The sequence below is a fragment of the Podarcis raffonei genome, chromosome 10 (assembly GCF_027172205.1).
Source record: "Podarcis raffonei isolate rPodRaf1 chromosome 10, rPodRaf1.pri, whole genome shotgun sequence".
In the NCBI taxonomy this organism is placed as follows: Eukaryota; Metazoa; Chordata; class Lepidosauria; order Squamata; family Lacertidae; genus Podarcis; species Podarcis raffonei.
In genome coordinates this window covers 45,820,151-45,838,517 of record NC_070611.1, presented here as the reverse complement: position 1 = coordinate 45,838,517, position 18,367 = coordinate 45,820,151, and the positions used below count along the sequence as shown (strand labels likewise).

At 40.6% G+C, this 18,367-nt stretch overlaps 1 protein-coding gene across 4 annotated transcripts in view; it reads left to right on the top strand.

Moving 5' to 3' along the window:
• EP300 (E1A binding protein p300) overlaps nt 1–11,974 on the top strand; it is a 75,449-nt gene extending 63,475 nt beyond the window's left edge. For all 4 annotated transcript variants that reach the window (XM_053406716.1, XM_053406717.1, XM_053406715.1 and 1 more), the window contains 6 exons: nt 2,145–2,258; nt 4,184–4,349; nt 4,822–4,986; nt 5,407–5,568; nt 6,865–7,146; nt 8,620–11,974. In XM_053406716.1, coding sequence (XP_053262691.1) covers nt 2,145–2,258; nt 4,184–4,349; nt 4,822–4,986; nt 5,407–5,568; nt 6,865–7,146; nt 8,620–10,851 — 3,121 coding nt within the window. In that variant the 3' untranslated portion in view covers nt 10,852–11,974. The remainder of the gene's footprint in view (nt 1–2,144; nt 2,259–4,183; nt 4,350–4,821; nt 4,987–5,406; nt 5,569–6,864; nt 7,147–8,619) is intronic.
• The last annotated feature ends 6,393 nt before the right edge of the window (nt 11,975–18,367 follow it).

Genomic DNA, 18,367 nt, shown 5'->3' with positions numbered 1-18,367 from the left:
AATTATTTGCCCCAAAGAAAACTGCAAGATTCGTTGTAAATGTCTACAGTTACCCTCTACTCCTTTTCCATCTCTGACTTTCCTTTCTGATGGTTGATGGTTTTGATGGTTCATAGAAGCAGCTGGAGTGTTTTTATCTTCAAGGTTTTGTGGTTTTTGGCTAGCTTTGCTAGCCAAGCCAAAATTTGTGGTTGCCAGGTTTGCTCTTCCCACCCTGTCCCATCCCCTCGTGGCTTGATGGAGGCAATTGCCTCCACTCAGCAGCAAAAGAAGTCCCGTGGGAAAGGCAGGCCAGGACCATTCTGGCTTCACCAGTGCTTAACAAAGGAGCTCAAAGTAATGGCCAAAGACTGCCCCCCTTCTATGGGGGAGAGGGAGTGTCACCATTGAGCAGCCACTGAAGAAGTCCTCAAAGCAGATCGGTGTTGGTTTTGAGCCCGTATGTTCAAAGTGGGGGCTTGGAGCAATGAAGATGCTAACCAACCCAAACCTTCTTCCTAACCTTAGAACTGGGGAGAGGGCAGGGATCATCAAAATGCTTCCAGGGGACAATCTCCACCCATCTTTGGAGCATCAGAGTTGGGCAGAAGACTCCCCATGGCACTCCCCATGGCAAGCATAATTGTTGAAGCTTGTTTATCTTTTATATGTAATAGTAATAATAATAATAATAATAATAATTAATAATAATAATAAAAAAAATAAAATAATGTTTTCCCCTTAAATTCAGTATTTTCTACAGAATTAAATGAATAAGCTCATCGGCTCATATTGGTCTTCTACTTGGGGATGGATTGTTAAACTATTGCAATAATTGTTGGGAGATGTATCCTGAGACTATTGTGCTAGCCACATAATGTGCCCATATCTCTTGAATGGGGGAAAGTAGCCTATGAGTGACCTATTTATAGAGGTCAAGTAATGCCTAAAGTTTTAATGCAAGCTAAGTACTCAGTATTTGAGAGGTGTTAATACTACTTAGAAGTGGCACCATGTAAACCAGTACCACATTTTTTTCTCCTGACCTTATTTCTATTTATTATGCTGCATTGTTAATGAGACTATATATGTTTGTTACTGTAACAGACTCGCCTTACAAAACACTTGAGAACATCCAACGTCTGAGGCTTGCATGCCAGAGAGAGATCTAGCCCAACAAGTTTGCAGGACTAGTTTAAATATCAACTGTGACTTGATACTATAAGTACAAACCTTCAAGGAGCTTTTGGCTTGCATGTGCACTTTTTGCCCTCCATTGCACAGGACAGTTCCCTTTCTGGTCTGAGGCAAGTCAGAGTTAGTTGTTTTGTCTGAACTGTCAAACTATGGTTAGTACTTCACCTGCGAGCCAGTGTTGGAAACAAAAGTTTGATCCCGTTTTCTGGCCAAAGACAAATCCTAGTTTTCCAGTTCACATAAAATCACAACATGCAAGCCTAAAGCTTCTTGAAGGTTCATTCTAGTAGCACCAAACCAAGGTTTGACATTGTGACTGAACCTTCCTGACATTAATTTCTTCCAGAGATGAGTGCTGTAAAATAAAATATAAAACAAGGGCCCCCAACCTTTGGAGTTTTAAGGCCACCTTTGGAGATCTAAAACTGTCATGGGCACCCCAAGATATCAGTTTCAGAGAAGAAGAAAATAGTGATGCTCAGAATACCCTCCAACAGACAAAACACCTATACATCTCTGATAACAAATATCAGATTAAAAAAGCAGTTAACATACCCTCTAAAATAGGCAACCTTCCCCAGAACAAATACAAGATAAGCAAGCCCCCCAAAAGCTCATTTAAAGAAATATTAGAAGTGAAGGGCAAGGGATATTGGTGGCCACTAAGGGGGTGTCTGAGGACACCATGGTGCCCACAGGTGCCATGTTGGTGACCCAAAGTAAAAATATAAAATATTACATGGCAAATAGAGAAAAAGTTTGGGCAGGGAAATGGCAATATAATTGAGATAGCTATGTAAAGAAAAAAATGTGAAGGAAGACGAATTACTCAAGTGTTGAAAGTACCTTAATTCAAGCACCAACAGACTTTTTTCCTTGATAATGGGGGGGGGGAGGAATGGTGAGGTATTTGAATAATGTTTCTGATTATGGCCTGGATTTATGAATGTTCTCTGTTCTTTATCTAGGAGAGTATACATATCTTACCTTGACAGTGTTCACTTCTTCCGCCCCAAATGCCTGAGGACTGCTGTATATCATGAAATCCTAATAGGATACCTCGAATACGTTAAAAAGTTGGGGTAAGCTTTCTGTTCTTCTGCAATAAACTCCATAGTATCCCAAATGATTGAAAATGATAGATCATCAGAAGTAAATTTGTGGGTATAGATGTGCCCACAATTAGTAATTAACCTTAATGAGGAAGAATATACAGTTAGGTTGCTTGTGGCAACCGTACAGTACATTTTGAGTCCCTTCAATGTATGGGCAGAAGTCAGTATATAGAGAAGTTCCAGCTTGACAAGTCTGATCTGGGTGTTTTTAAAGGAGAACAATTCCTGCAATGCTGACTTACAAAAATAAAGATAGTCTTAAATGTTGTTGTCTTTTATTGTATTGATCAGTGATGTGACAGTCTCTTGTAATTGCTGTCAAATAACCCACCTATGGTGTAAAACTTTTTTTCCGTCTCTACCTTTTTCCTTAATTATTTTCTTTAATGTTTCTTTTTTAAAGTTTGTATATCTGAGGGCAGAGCCTTTGTCTCATTTTATGTAGTGATAGTCACCAGCACTGAGTAGAAATTTTGATGCAGGAGATAATTTGTCGGGGGGGGGGGAGAGAGAAAAGAAACCAGGGTGGATTGATTGAAAATAAATAAAACCAGCATGATGTGAGAGGTCTCATTTAACTAGATTAACCTGAATTAATTTAACCAAATTGTAGACAAAACTAAGTAAATAACAAAGTGAAATAAGCAAGAGGAAGTGGGGTGGATTTGAAGAAAATGTAGAATAATTAGTGATATGCTTATAAAAAGAGGTCCCACAAATATCCCTGTTGTTGTGAAAAAGGTGTCTGATTATACAAATTTTGAAATCTAAGCAAAGGGACAGTTTAAGATCTGTATCAATGGGGTTTCGTTGTTTCTCTCTGGTTTTTTTTTTAATCATCGTTGCTACATAATTCTTGCCTGGGTAAAGTAACCCTTTTCTCTACTTAAATGTTCTTTGCTATCAAATGAAGCAGATTGAAGTTGGCTACCCAAAATAAACTGTCACAGATATATAAGCTGCTGACCGCCACATATTGGTTGTTGAGAAGATAAGCTGTAGAAGACTGAGTAAAGGGTGCATTCTGCCATTAAATTATAACTATAATGGTAGAAATGGGCTCACAAGCGAAAGCTAAAGTAGAAATTGGCTGATAAAGCAGCAGGAAATATTGGTCAAGTTGCTTCAAGGGGAAGAAGCATAGGCGGTAGATTCTGAACAACTTGACTTCAGGACCTAGCATTTCCTTGAGCACCCCAGAATCTCCTCCCATCTGGGGGAATCGTAAGTGTTGAAAAGGAGTGGTGGTGGCAGTGATTATCAGATAGTTCAGGGGCAGCTGGTCTGCCTTACAAGGCTGTTGTGCAGCAGTTGCACAAGGAATTATAGATAAATGGAAGGGATAAAGAACTACCCAGCATCTGGTTGGGGAGGGTATATAGGGCAAAATAGTTTAGAAAGAATGGTGAGCATTCTAAATCTGACCTATTTATCCATCCCCAAAGAAAAGGAGCCTAAATTCAATAAGACAATATTAATAAAACCATTAAAAACTCAGATTTCTCCCAGTTTTGCAAGTATTATTGAGCATAGCCTGTGACTGTTTTCAAACAGAGATTGGGTGGGTAGAGTTGGAAAATAAGCTCTTTCCATTGGCTACTGCATCAGGCTTCTCAATCCCTTAGAATAGTTTAAAGGTATATGAATCAGTTCTGTTTCTGAAGGGAAGCAGTTTTGGGTATGACCAGTTAACCTGGATGGGGAGGTAATCTGCATCATTTATACATTGCTCCTTGGATGCAATATTTCTAGGCTGACTTTGGCTCTGCTTGGATGTTGTAAAAGAAACTCTTGCTCCTGAAAAGATGGATAAATGAAGTGGGCAACAGGGTGAAACACTATAATGAATAACAGAACTAATGGTATTGACTTTTTCCTTTAATTCCTATTAGGTATACAACGGGACATATATGGGCCTGCCCACCTAGTGAAGGTGATGATTATATTTTCCATTGCCATCCTCCTGACCAAAAGATACCCAAACCCAAACGACTGCAAGAGTGGTACAAAAAGATGCTGGATAAATCTGTGTCAGAGCGCATAGTGCATGATTACAAGGTTGGTTGTGAATTAGTTTAAAGATCACCTTTAGTTCTTGCACCTTATGTATACTGGAACAGGAATTTATTTTGAGAAAAATGTCGAAATATTTTTGAGAATATTGCTTAGCTAACAGTACTTAAAAGGTAATGTCCGAGAAGCATTTGGATCTTATGAAGCATTTCAAATTTGGTGGATAGAAAAAAACTTGCACCGTAAACAACAACAGCACTATTTTTTAAAAATAAGCCTAGAAGAAAAACAACTTTGAAGAATTAAAGTGTCCCAGAGTGGTTGGGGCAACCTAGTCAGATGGGCAGGGTACGAATTATTATTATTATTATTACTACTACTACTACTACTACTATTATTATTACTATTATTACTATTATTAATGTTCAAGAGAGACTAGGAGGCCTTCTGCATGAGAATTTCTGCTTTTGCTCCTGTCATCAATGTGATGTGTACTGAGAAACATTTTGTGTTGCAGGATATTTTTAAGCAGGCAACAGAAGACCGTCTGACAAGTGCAAAAGAGCTGCCTTACTTTGAAGGGGACTTCTGGCCTAACGTTTTAGAAGAGAGCATTAAGGAGCTAGAGCAAGAGGAAGAGGAGCGAAAGAGAGAAGAGAACACTAGCAATGAGAGCACTGATGTAAGGAAGTCATGTTTTCCCAACAAATGTCATTCATCACTTTATTTCCTAAAATCTACAACTGGCATATTGAACTGGACCCAGGATCCAGGAATCCTCTCTAGAATTATTTATTAATTTCTAATAGGTTTGTTGGTGGAAAGGAACAAGGAACCAACCCACAACATTTTGTTTTCATTCAGGAATTACTTCTTAAAATTGCCTGAAGAACATTCTAGCTGCCATAGTTTTTGCCTCTTGTGTGGATAAGATCAAGACATGAATATGTGCCTTACCTGGCTTAAGTTGCCACCTTTGCTTTTGGGACTGATGGATAATTGATATGTTGTAATGACTTCTTGGTGGTTGCTTGTTTACTCTTGGGAACCAAATGTGTCTTGCCATTTTCAAATTAGACTCAATTCTCCATTCACATTGCAGGTCAGCAAAGGAGATAGCAAAAACGCCAAAAAGAAAAATAATAAGAAGACCAGTAAAAATAAGAGCAGCTTGAGTCGTGGTAATAAAAAGAAACCTGGAATGCCTAATGTTTCCAATGACCTTTCCCAGAAACTGTATGCCACTATGGAAAAGCATAAGGAGGTAAGAACAATATTTAAAGTATCTGAATGGCTGCAGCATCTAAGTGCAAGTGAAATATATCCTTGGACTGTAAAAGTAGGGGGTTTATTACTTCCATGTTGACTGAGGGAACTTCATGACCAAATAATAATCTTTTCATTTGCCACACAAGTTAGACGCATGGTTAATTTAATCCAGTGGTGTGAGGCTTCTGAGGGAATGTATTGAAATGAGCGGCAGACTGCACACATACATGCTCTGTGGAACATTGTGGAAATTAGTTGCATACATGTTTCTATTTGTGTTAAAAAGGTTTTTTAAAATCTTATTTCTCCTGGGTATTTAGATAATATACAAAAACAAAATCTTTTCTTATCTAATAAACCTATATAGCTATTTTAAGGTCTGTATTGTAAATTGGAAAGTTGAGCTTTTTTGCCAAATTCTAAGGCATAATGAAGCATAAGGCATACTGTAAACCTATGAGCATGTTATCAAACACATGTGAGAGTAAGGGAAAACTGTGAAAGAAAACAAGTGCTTTTTTCTAGAAAAATAGGTACCAGTACTCACCATGAAGTTGTTACAGTAAGTGCCACACTTTTTAACAACAACAATAGAGGTGCTAGTACTGCATACCCTTGAGGACCCCATGGAAAAAAAACACTGAAGAAAATGCTCAATTGGGGCATGCCATCAGGCTGAGGTTGCATTGTGGCCAAGTGATTTCGGGTTGACTTTGTTGTGGTAAATGAAGTTAAACATACAGATTGGAGCATTATAAACCAAATAATCTGAATTTGATTTGTATAACACAAAGTATTATAACTAGGTGTTTTACTATTTCAGGTATCTTTTAGGGCAGGGGTGGGAAACATTCTAGCCCAGAGAGCCAAATTGTTATCTCTCCAACCCCTTGTAGGCCAAATTTGACAGCTAGTTGTCCCCTAACTTCTTACTCTCGATGCTGCTGGGCCTGGCCCCTGATATGTACAGCAGGGTGGGGCCCAGAGACATTGAGAATAAGGTTGATGGCACTTGTTGCCTAATGCCCAGCTCTTTTCTCTACAACGCTGGGCCAAGGAAGTACAGGGGGGCTAGAATTGTGCTGCTGCTGCTGGTGGTGGTGGTCCCATCCTGCAGTAAACTTGACAAAATATGGAGCAGTTGTGGCTTGTTCCTGATGTTCGGAGCATGTTGACTACTTCAGACTCCACAATGAGTCTGAAAGACAGAGAACAGAAGGCATTGTATAGTTAAGGGTGATGAATCAAACCTCTTGGAATAAAGCTTAAAATCCATTACTCTCTTTTTCAGGTATTCTTTGTGATCCGTCTCATTGCTGGTCCTCAAGCCAATTCCCTGCCTCCCATCATTGAACCTGACCCACTCATTCCATGCGACTTAATGGATGGGCGTGATGCCTTCCTCACCCTTGCTAGAGACAAACACCTTGAGTTTTCCTCACTACGAAGGGCAATGTGGTCAACCATGTGCATGCTGGTAGAGCTGCATACTCAGAGCCAGGATCGTTTTGTTTATACCTGCAACGAGTGCAAACACCATGTGGAAACAAGGTGGCACTGCACAGTCTGTGAGGTATGTCTCGCCACTGGTGAAATAATTTGTTATACAAATATTCAGAGGTTTATATCATGAAGAGGTTTTTGGAACTGAAGTGGAGGGTTTCATTAGTGTTGTCTACTGTAATATTAGGTTTTATCTTAGGACATTTTAAAAGTTCCTTGCTATCCTACTCCAGTGTCTTGATATTTATGTCGAAGCGTATAGCTTACGCTTCCATTTTAACATGGCTCTGCTTCAGAGTAAAGAGCATTTTTAGGATATTACAGCCAAAAAAAGTGATGAAAATGTACTCTCCTTAAGGCCCTTTGTTAGGGTCCCTGTTTGCCCAAGGCAGGGATCAGCCATTTTGGAACAATGGACACATTTCAAATTTTGAGAGTTGTGGGTACCAGTGACAAAATGGCAGCCATGGGAGCATGTCATAACACAAGATTAGAGAAAGTATAGTAATTGTGAAGTTTCTTATAATTGTATTTCCTGATGAATTTCTGCCTACCATAAAGCTATTAAAGGCACAACAGTGCTCCCTCCCCCCATTTTTCAACCCTAGACCAAAGCCTAGGCTGCCATCCTATACCAGCTTACCTGGGAGTAAAGCCCATTAAGCACAAAGGGACTCAAACTTCTGACTCTGCCATTCTTAGTAGGTGTTCTTTAGCTCCTGCAAAGCAGAAGACATGCTTAAGCCACTTTGCAAAGATTTCAGTTTTTCCTTTTGGAGACAAGGGCATTCTTCAACCCACATTCGTCGTGTAGTAGTATTTGAGAAAACAACTTCTAGGGATTACCTGACCTCAGATGAATTCACCATAGGAAAGATGCATTATGGTTTCTAGGGGAAAAGAAATGGCAAATTACAGAGATTCCAAGGACTACTAGAAAATAAGCATGAAGAGTGCTCTGAGGGAGAGGGGAAACAACAGCTCTTCAGAACCCAAGTAGTTCTTGTTACCTAACTTACTAATCACAGCTGGCTTCACTTATTGGCTAAAAAATAAAAACATTGACAGGTGGCAGAAGTCAGGCTGACTATTCACAGAAATTGCTTAGCAACATATCTGCACTTTTTCCTCGTTAACTTTCTAGGCTGTCAAGCAATTTCTTTTTAAAAATAAATATATGAAAACTCAGAACTTAGGACCTTAGGAGTCACTGGTTGGTGACTCCTGGCCTGTTTCAAGTCTGCATCTGTCTGAGATGGGAACAGCCTTTCACTTTTGTTGCTCACCATATCAGTCTTGCTGTTCTTCCCCTAAGAACTGACACTTGAGCCACTTTGGCTGATAGTCATTGCATAGTTTTCAGTGAATGCTTGTTTATGCCTTTCCAAGTTTCATGATTTTTTTTCTTGGACAGGTCATCATTAGCATTTTGAGATTGCATTGTTAATTAAGACTGTCTTTTATCAGCTGTTTAATTTTTTAGAGATGTGTGCCTCTGTCAGGGAATAAGGCCAGTTATCTGACTGATCATTTCTGTTTTTAGGATTATGACTTATGTATCACCTGCTATAACTCTAAAAACCATGAGCACAAGATGGAGAAACTGGGCCTTGGTATTGACGATGAAAGCAACAACCAACAGACAGCCACTACGCAGAGTCCTGGTGATTCACGTCGCCTGAGCATCCAGCGCTGCATCCAGTCTTTGGTCCATGCCTGCCAGTGCCGCAATGCCAACTGCTCATTGCCGTCTTGTCAGAAGATGAAGAGGGTCGTCCAGCACACCAAAGGTTGCAAGCGCAAAACCAATGGAGGGTGCCCAATTTGCAAGCAGCTCATTGCTCTTTGCTGCTACCATGCTAAGCACTGCCAGGAGAACAAGTGCCCAGTGCCCTTTTGCCTCAACATCAAACACAAGCTTCGTCAGCAGCAGCTTCAGCACCGCCTGCAGCAGGCCCAGATGCTCCGGAGGAGGGTGGCAAGCATGCAGAGGACCGGCATAGTAGGCCAGCAGCAAGGGTTGCCCTCGCCAACACCAGCCACACCAACAACTCCAACAGGCCAGCAGCCACCAACTCCTCAGACCCCACAGCCGCAGCCTCCACCCCAGCATGCCTCGCAGCCACAACCCGTACCTCCCAATAACATGCCTCCGTATAGCATGTCAAGAACTCAGCCTCCTGGTGCTGTCTCCCAAGGCAAGGCAGGTGGCCAGGTAACTCCTCCAACAACTCCTCAGGCTACTCAGCCACCTATGCCGGGGCCCCCTGCAGCTGCCGTGGAAATAGCCATGCAGATCCAGCGAGTAGCTGACCACCAGCGGCAGATGGCCCATCCAATTTTCCAGAGGCCAATTCAACACCAGATGCCCCAGATGAATCAAATACAGCCTATGAGTGTAACACCACCTCAGATGGCCAGAGGTCCCGGGGGCCATATAGATCAAGGGATGGGACCATCAGGAATTCAGCAGCAGCCCGCATGGGGCCAGGGAGGCTTGCCTCAACCTCAGCAGCTGCAGCCAGGAATGCAGAGACCAATGATGTCAATGGGCCAGGCTGGGCAGCAGATGAGTATGTCACCGCAGCAGCCAGGAATGGGTCAGGTCCCTGGCGCTGCTCCGTCAAAGCAAAGCTCTGTGCCCCAGGCAGCCTTACAAAACCTGCTGCGGACTCTCAGGTCCCCCAGCTCTCCCATGCAGCAGCAGCAGGTGCTTAACATCCTGCACTCCAACCCTCAGCTGTTAGCTGCTTTCATCAAGCAGAGGGCTGCCAAGTATGTTGGGAACCAGAATCCACAGGGCATGCCGGGACAGCCTGGAATGCCTCAAGGGCAACCAGGGATGCAGCAGCAGGCCATGCCAGGACAGCAAGGTGTGCATCCCAATCAAGGCATGCAAAATATGAATCCGATGCAAGCAGGCGTCCAGAGGCCCAGCATGCCCCAGCAGTCGCCACCCCAGCAGCCACCACCCCAGCAGGCCATGGGCGGGATGAATCCTCAGGCACAGCAAATGAATATGAATCCTGCAGCAACCATGTCTCCCCAGTTTCGGGAAATCCTAATGAGACGGCAGCTGATGGAGCAGCAGCGTCAGGGAGCAGGACCAGGGCTGGGGCCTGGCATGGCCAACCATAATCAGTTTCAGCAGCCCCAGGGAGTTGGGTACCCTCAGCAGCAGCAGCAGCAGCAGCAACAGCAGCGGATGCAGCATCACATGCAGCAAATGCAACAAGGGAATATGGGACAAATGAGCCAGCTTCCACAAGCGATGAGTGCAGAGACGGGATCCAGTTTGCAGCAAGTGTTCCAGCAGAGGCTACTTCAGCAGCAGATGGGATCACCAGCTCAGCCCAATCCTATGAGTCCCCAACAGCACATGCTCCCTAGCCAGGCCCAGTCCCCACACTTACAAGGCCAGCAGATTCCGTCATCGCTCACCAATCAAGTGCGTTCTCCACAGCCTGTCCCTTCACCACGTCCCCAGTCCCAGCCACCCCACTCCAGTCCGTCCCCTAGGATGCAGCCACAACCTTCTCCACATCACGTCTCCCCGCAGACCAGCTCCCCTCATCCAGGACTGGTAGCTGCCCAGGCTAACCCCATGGATCAAGGGCACTTTGCCAGCCCGGACCAGAATGCAATGCTTTCTCAGCTTGCTAGCAATCCAGGCATGGCAGGCCTCCATGGTGCAAGTGCCACAGAACTGGGACTCGGCTCAGATAATTCAGACTTGAATTCAAACCTTTCACAGAGTACACTAGACATACACTAAGACACACTGTAGCATTTTGGGAGCAAAAAAAACTTATTTTCTCAAGACTTTTTGTACTGAAGACAATTTTTTTTGAATCTTTCTTAGCAGAACATTTTTCCCTGGAATACATCTGAACTCTGCAGCAGTAGTTTGTGGTTTTAAAAATGAGAAACCAACAAAATGAACCTGAGGGACAATAGAATACAAAGAAAATATATTTTTGTTATGGCTGGGGTCATAACCAGTCCTTTTACTTGTTTTTGTTTTCCCTTCGCGTGCGTTGGGGAGGTGCTTGGGAGGGGATAGTTATTTGGCTGCTGACCAAATGGCTTCCTTCTCTAGCCTCCAATAGGTTTTATTTTTTTTTTAAATTAATGAAAATATGTAATATTGATAGTTATAATTTACTGAGGCAGATGGTTAACTTTTTTCCCTATTCTGGTTTTTCTCATGCCTACTGCAAAAAAGAAAAAAAGAAAAACAGAAAAAACAGAACATTTCCTAAAACTGGAGGACAAAAAGGGTGAATGTTGCTTTAAAATACAGTGCATATATATAAATATATAAAAATATATATTAAAGATAAATACCAATTTTTCCTCTTTGGTTGGAAAGATGTCAATTCTTTTAAAAACTGTAAAAATTATTAAGTAACCCAGTCTCCCTCCTGAAGTCTACTTTTGTCCTCCAAGAATTTTCTATACCAGAGTCTGAGCTTAAACTTCAAGTATTAAAATTTGTACATGTAGAGAGAAGACAACTTTTTGCAAATACACGGGGCAGCTGCCAAATGGATGTAGTATATATATTGTGGTTTTGTTTTCTTGAAAGAATTTTTTTCGTTATTTTTACATCTAACAAAGGAAAAAATAAAGAGGGTAAGAAACTATTCCAAGGGTATAATTTTAACCTGAGAGTAAATCCCTGGGGTTTCTTCTTTATGCTTGCTTTCTCTATCCCTCCCCTCCCATTTCCTCCTCTTCCATTTTCTGTAAAACTTGAAAATAGAAAGCAAAAAACCCTCAAATGTTGTAAATCATGCAATTAAAGTTGATTACTTATAAATATGAACTTTCGATCACTGTATAGACTGTTAATTGATTTCTTATTACCTATTGTTAAATAAACTGTGTGAGACAGACTGATTTTTTTATGCTTCCCTTCTTCTTTTCCCCTTCAATTGGTGCTTATTTTAAACTGGGGAAAGAAGATGGTATGCTTTTGCAAAACAAAAAACTACGGCGATCAATTTGATGTATAGTAACATACCATTATGTGTGTTTTTGAAACATAAGTATTTTGGGCTGTAATGAAGATGATCAATGTCCATTTTGCTGTGGCACTATATTTGCTTCTACTTGTGCTATGGAAACTTTTCTTCATATCTAGGTGGGATGCTGTCTGCATATTTGACCTGGACAGCACATGATCCTCAAAAGAACCTCCAGAGTCCAGAATACTGCCCAGGGTTTGACTATCGGAACAGAAGTCTCAAGACACCATTCCACAATTCAGCGGGTTGGCATGCAAGGCGACCTGAGGAATTTGTGGTGATTGCAGGCAAATTATAAGCATGTCAGTCTGCTCTGACACCAGCAGTTCTAATTTAATTAGATGAGTGCTGTGAAGACTGAGCCTCCCTCTATAAATGAGTGCCATCCAGGGGCAGCAATTTGGTGGTCCGATTTTGGTCATGCCCACAAGCTTAGATGGAGAAATAGTTAGCTACACATACAGTGTTTTGTGTAGTTAACATTTAACTACTGTAGATGCATCTTTGTTTCTGCTGAAGCGGATAGTCCTGAGAGTTTGAGGAAGGTTTTGCATTATTAAGTACTACAGAATTCCTGTCAGTTTGGTGCTTATGTGAGCTACTAAATACAAGGTCTTCTAAATGTTTCTCCGCCTGTTATAGCCCTTTCTGGATTGGCTTAGTTTCAAAGTCAGGGTCTAGCCTTAGCCCTGACAAACTCTATTTAGAATAGTAGATAAACAGGGCAATGCAGGTTGGATGGAAAGTACAGTGAAAGAAGTAAAATTTAATACATATTATCACAGATGATAAAACTCAGGATAATGTACAATTATTTGTGTTGCAAAAATATAATAAAAGTGGCTCATAGAAAATTGTTTTAGGTAATAACGTTGCCAGAGGCTTTAGTTTTAGGATGAACTCTGCATCTACAGTCCTATGAGTATTTAGAGTGTTTCCTGTCTGGGTGAAGGTGCAAAGTTGCAATGCGCTCAGTGTGATAAATTTGAAATTGTAGTTCTTCAGTAGATTTTGCAGATACAAAATTCCATTTTTAAATTGCAATTGTTGATGACACATCACCAGCTACAGCTTTTATTTTTATCTTCTATGGATTTTCATCATCACTGCGTTTTTGTACTGTCACTCTATGCTTCATTCTTTGTCTCCTTGTTAGGTTGTTTTAAATTTATTAACTTAAATCCTTTTCCCACAAGCATGCTCACACACATACATATATCGCACACATACATGTATAAAATGAAATTGCTTTCCAGTTCTTGAGCCAAATGCTCATTCAAAACTGATGAATTAGAACTAACACTCACTTACAGCATTTATAACAGATGCTTGCAAACAAAATATTAAGTATAATGAAATCCAGCCAGGATTTTATAAAAACAGTGAGCAGATTTCTGCATAAGAATTGAAGCACAGAGTAAAATGACAGAGAAACACAGTGTCCCTAAAGCCATATAGCAGATCCACAGTTCAGTGGATTGAAAAAGATCCCTCTTAATTTTTGGATAGAAATTACATCAAGTTTCTATAGACTGACGTGCCTCATACTTTCTTTTAAAAAAAGGGGGTGAGTTAATCTGACACTCAGTGCATTCTTCTGTAGTGAACTTGCAGTGCTTTTACAGGAAATAAGAGCTTAAAGCTCTGCAAATCAGTGGAGGTGTACTGCCATTAAAAGATACTTTGGGTCTAAATCTTATTAAAACAGAAAATTCTCATATCTATCTGGTATGCAGATGGGTCTAGCTTTCACAACATGCAGCCTGTCATGTTTTATTTGTAATCCGCAATGATAAACACTATCCCAGAATTTAAAATGTTGTGTCCTGTAGTTAGGCAGAATGAGGTTACTATCTCTTAGGCAGAAAAGGGTGAAGAAGTAGGAAGGTGATTATTAAATGTGAAGTTCTTTCTTGGGAAAAACCTAAGCAAAGCCAGAAGCCCACTCCCTGTCTCCAGTGTGCACCTCTGACTGACTTCAGCTCTCTTCTTGCCATGCAGAAATATAAAGTGCATTTTCCTTCTCTTCTGCAGTAATGTCAGGAATGAAACTTCCCTACCTCAGAAATGCATATGCTTCCACCATAGACATCTTCTTGGTCTACAAGCCATTTGACCATACCAAGACTGTTCTTTTCTAATTTTATTTACTTCAACTATTAGCCCCCACAAGTATGGCCAATGGGCAGGGATGATGGGAGCTGTAGTTTTGCAACAGCTGGAGGGCCAGAAGGTCCTTTCACCTAGGCTGCAAGCTTGGAAATCTTGAAATTATTCAGCAACGCCTCAGCCATGACAGCAACAATCAGAGACGCCATCATTTATTTATTTTTTAAAAAGGCAAACCTACATTGGAGATTGAACTATAGGTGGTTTCTGTAGCAATAACTTCAAATATTAAAAATATATGAAACACAAGCATTTCCCTAACCATCCAGCCCGCCTTAATTCTCATGCTTTTGCTAGTTACCTTGAGAAAAATAACCACAGCTCCAAATCTTGAATTCTCATTGCGTACAAGAATGCAAAATATACTATCCATAATAGGGATATCATAAATTCTCATATGTATGAACATTATTGTACACCTGGGCTGCAGAGCAGGAGTACCACCACCATCTGGTTTTCAAGGACTCCTTCAACCTTAACTATACCTACTCACATGGACCTTGTGGGAATCGGTGTGTTTGACATGCAGAGCTGCCATTTTTTAACTTGTTGCAGTTTTCTTGTGATGGGGGGGTGTACATGTAACAAGAGGCATTCTTTGTATTAGGTTCTTAAAAGGTGAATGAGCAAGGGCAGTACAAAGATGGCAACAGTAGACCATCATGGTCATTGCTTCAAATGTTACCTCTAATTGGTACAAAAAAAATGTAGAATGCACTCATTCCTCCTGATAATAGAAGCTTGACATGCTGGAAATAACACAGGAGCCTAGGAAGGTGCCTTAAACAGGGTCAGATCATTGGTCCATCTTGTTCTGTATTGTCGATAGTGAGCATAAGTAGCATGAGTTTCAGGTGGGGTCCTCTCCCAGCCCTATCAGTAGATGTTGGGGATTGAAACTGCCTGCATACAAAATGAATGCTCCAATTGAGTTCTGATTCTTCCTAAAGAGCACAAGACAGGGCAGGTTTTTTCTTTCTCTGGGTCTGTTGATTGTAGGACTACAAAGTTATGACTGACCTGATGCAATTGAGATACTTGGAGACAAAAGAGAGAGAATAGGATAAACAAAACAAAAACAAAAAACCAGCGCTTACTGGCCCTTAGGGGGAAAATACCCTAATTTGGATTTAGGAATAACAGAGTACAAAACCGTGAAACTCACTTTTTACAAGCTTTGCATTATATGCCCATTTATTTGAAAGTTAACCCTACTAATTGCATTGGGATCATGTTACTTTCAATGAGTGTATAATCTCTGTAAATAGCTGGGCGGCATGAATCAACGCAAACACTTGTACATGTGTAGACAGACAACTTGTACCTGTGTTTAGGGTACTATGAATAACCTTAATGGGATCAAGTTTCAAAGGCATTCATTTATTGCAAACTTGCATTATAGCCAATGAGACCACTTAGCTGAAGAACCAGCTGTGTTTTGAACTTTAATGCTGCTTGGCAGAGCAATACTGTGCATGTCTTCTCAGTCATAAACTAAATGGGACCAGCAGGGAAGTATATATATGATTGTAGTCTTCGTGGATTACCTTGGAACTAATGGGGATTAAAACAAGGCAAGTAATGTGTAGCCAGAAATAATATCATTTGGTTACAGTAATTTATATCCATGCATTTTGCATAATTTAAACTGCAATCTGATACACATTTATTTACCTGCAACTGAACTTAGTGAGGCTTCTAATTTGACAAATTTAGGATTGTACTATTCTCAGTGTCGCAGCTAGTGAAGTGGAGGGCCTGTCATTTTTAATTTCATTTCATTTTCCCAAATCAGAACTGAAATAGTATTAGCAAATGAAAATGTCCCTTTAAACTTGAATTGAGTGCCTCAGCCTCCCTCCTGCGAAAGGAACTGTTTCGTACCCCTCGTTAGATGGGGGTGGAAGGGCACAAACAGCTTTCAGACAAAGGTGAGTTCCAGCATCTTTCATTTAGAAATTAATTATGGAATAATTAAGGCACATTTATTGGAACACACCCATTCAGTGCCAAAAATCAAAACCTTACATGCCAGGAAACACACTTCTCAAAACCAAGGATTGCATTCAGCTTGGTTCTATTCAGAGCAGACTCGCTGAAATTGGTTAATACAGTATTGTTAATGTAGGTGCATTGATTTTAAGTAGAAGCTGGAAACAACCTCAAGTCCCTTCTCTAAAACCCAAAAGGCTAATTATTTTAGCTCTATAGACAAAATATAGGAGTTTAAGAGAAAGCCACATCTTAGCAGTGGAACCTATTTTCAACTCAATGGCTCAACCTCAGATATTGGAAGGGGGGGGAGTCAGACCATAGACCACAAAATAATTACAACCATCCTCCACATATCTAAAATTAGGAATAATGTCTTCCAGATTTTGACACATCAGTCGATGTGACAGGCAAACCATTTTGAGACCCCACATTACATATTTTAGAAATCCACTGACAAAATGGGCCCTAAAACAGGATCACAGCCATTGCTAAGCAAGCTAAAAAGTCTACCTAGCTTGCCATCACTGCAAAAAAAGAGTATGTTGAATCACTCCCTACTTGTATTTCCCAACCAGTGGGTCAGAAAACCTGTGGCACCTTTGCATCAGAGGCAAGTTGTAATACTCAAAACAACAACTTGTATGAGCGCCTTGTGGTGAACCATCATCAGATCTACCACCAGAGTTAACTAATAGTTTAGCCAAAGGTAATTTGAGTTTGCTTAGCCAACATTTGTCCACAAATTGTCTGCTGAAGAATCAGAAGTGTGAATGTGTGTGAAGCACATTTGCAACTGATAGCACAAAGTTGTATTTAGCTGTGTACATGCTATACATTTAAGACACATTTAAAGCACACACACTACCCCAAAGAATAATAGAAACTAGTTTTCCCCTCACAGAGCTATAATTCCCAGCAACCTTAACAAACTACAGTTACCAGGATTCTTTTTGTGAACATGCTTTAGATGTGCTTTAAACTTCTATGGTGTTTGCAGACACTCTGCAAAAAAGATAACTTCTTGAACTGGCATATGATAGGACACTCAACAATATTTTTTGGGAACTGAAATTAACTGAATGTTGGTTTCATATCACCAAATTACTCACTAGTGAGTATCCTGAGCTTGCTAATGAAACAGTACCTTTGCTGCTGCCATTTGGTAGCCCATACCTTTGCCAGAGGTTTTCAAGCAATGACTGCTATGAAGATGAAATCGCAGGTCCCACATTGAGTACACACTGGCAAAATGCAAGCTTTAGGGACCCCACCAATACTTGCCAAAACAGAGTTGACCGTGAATAAAAAGATGACAAACTGAACATTTTTAATAGTTTTATGTAACACCACTTTGTATTTATAGAATACATTTGTATGGTTTATGAAGCAATATTCTGAAGTCATGACTGGTGTTCTTACATTCTCATTTAAAAAAATAAACTGATTGACTTTGTAAGTACTATAAATAGTTCAACAATTCCACATTAATGGGGGCATAAAGCACAATTTTTGCTTGGATGGTTATAAAGTCAGCAAAACTTCACTTAAATTCATAATACTTGATGGCTGCCAAAGAGCTAAGGTCCAAAATTCATGTGACAATAAATCACTGGGTCAGTAAATACAAAGTAAATTTGGACCTGCGGATTGTACCAAAAAGGTTGAAAAGCATTACTCTACCACATGCGGTTTTCTGGAAAACTTAAGGAAGCTGGCAAGATACTACTCCTGCTTCCCTCTTCCTTCACATTAATTCCATTGCAAGCTGATGCTGTTCCCTCAAGACACAGTTTAAATAAGAAATTGTAATTAATTATTTTTAAGGAGCACACATAGGTTAGAAATTTATCTCGGCACTTTTCATCCAAGAAAGAGTGTGAGAATTTTGCTGCTCAGACTACAACACAAGAGAGTAGTATCTAAAAAGTACAAAACCCTGTTATGCAGTTCAAACACAGGCTGTTGGGAATGAGAGTCTGAATCAGCCAGAAGTTGGGACCTTTGACTCTTCAGTTGATGTTCGACTCTGACACCCATCATCCTTGATCATTAGCCATGGGAGTTGGGCACATGGGAGTTGAAGTCTACAACATCTGG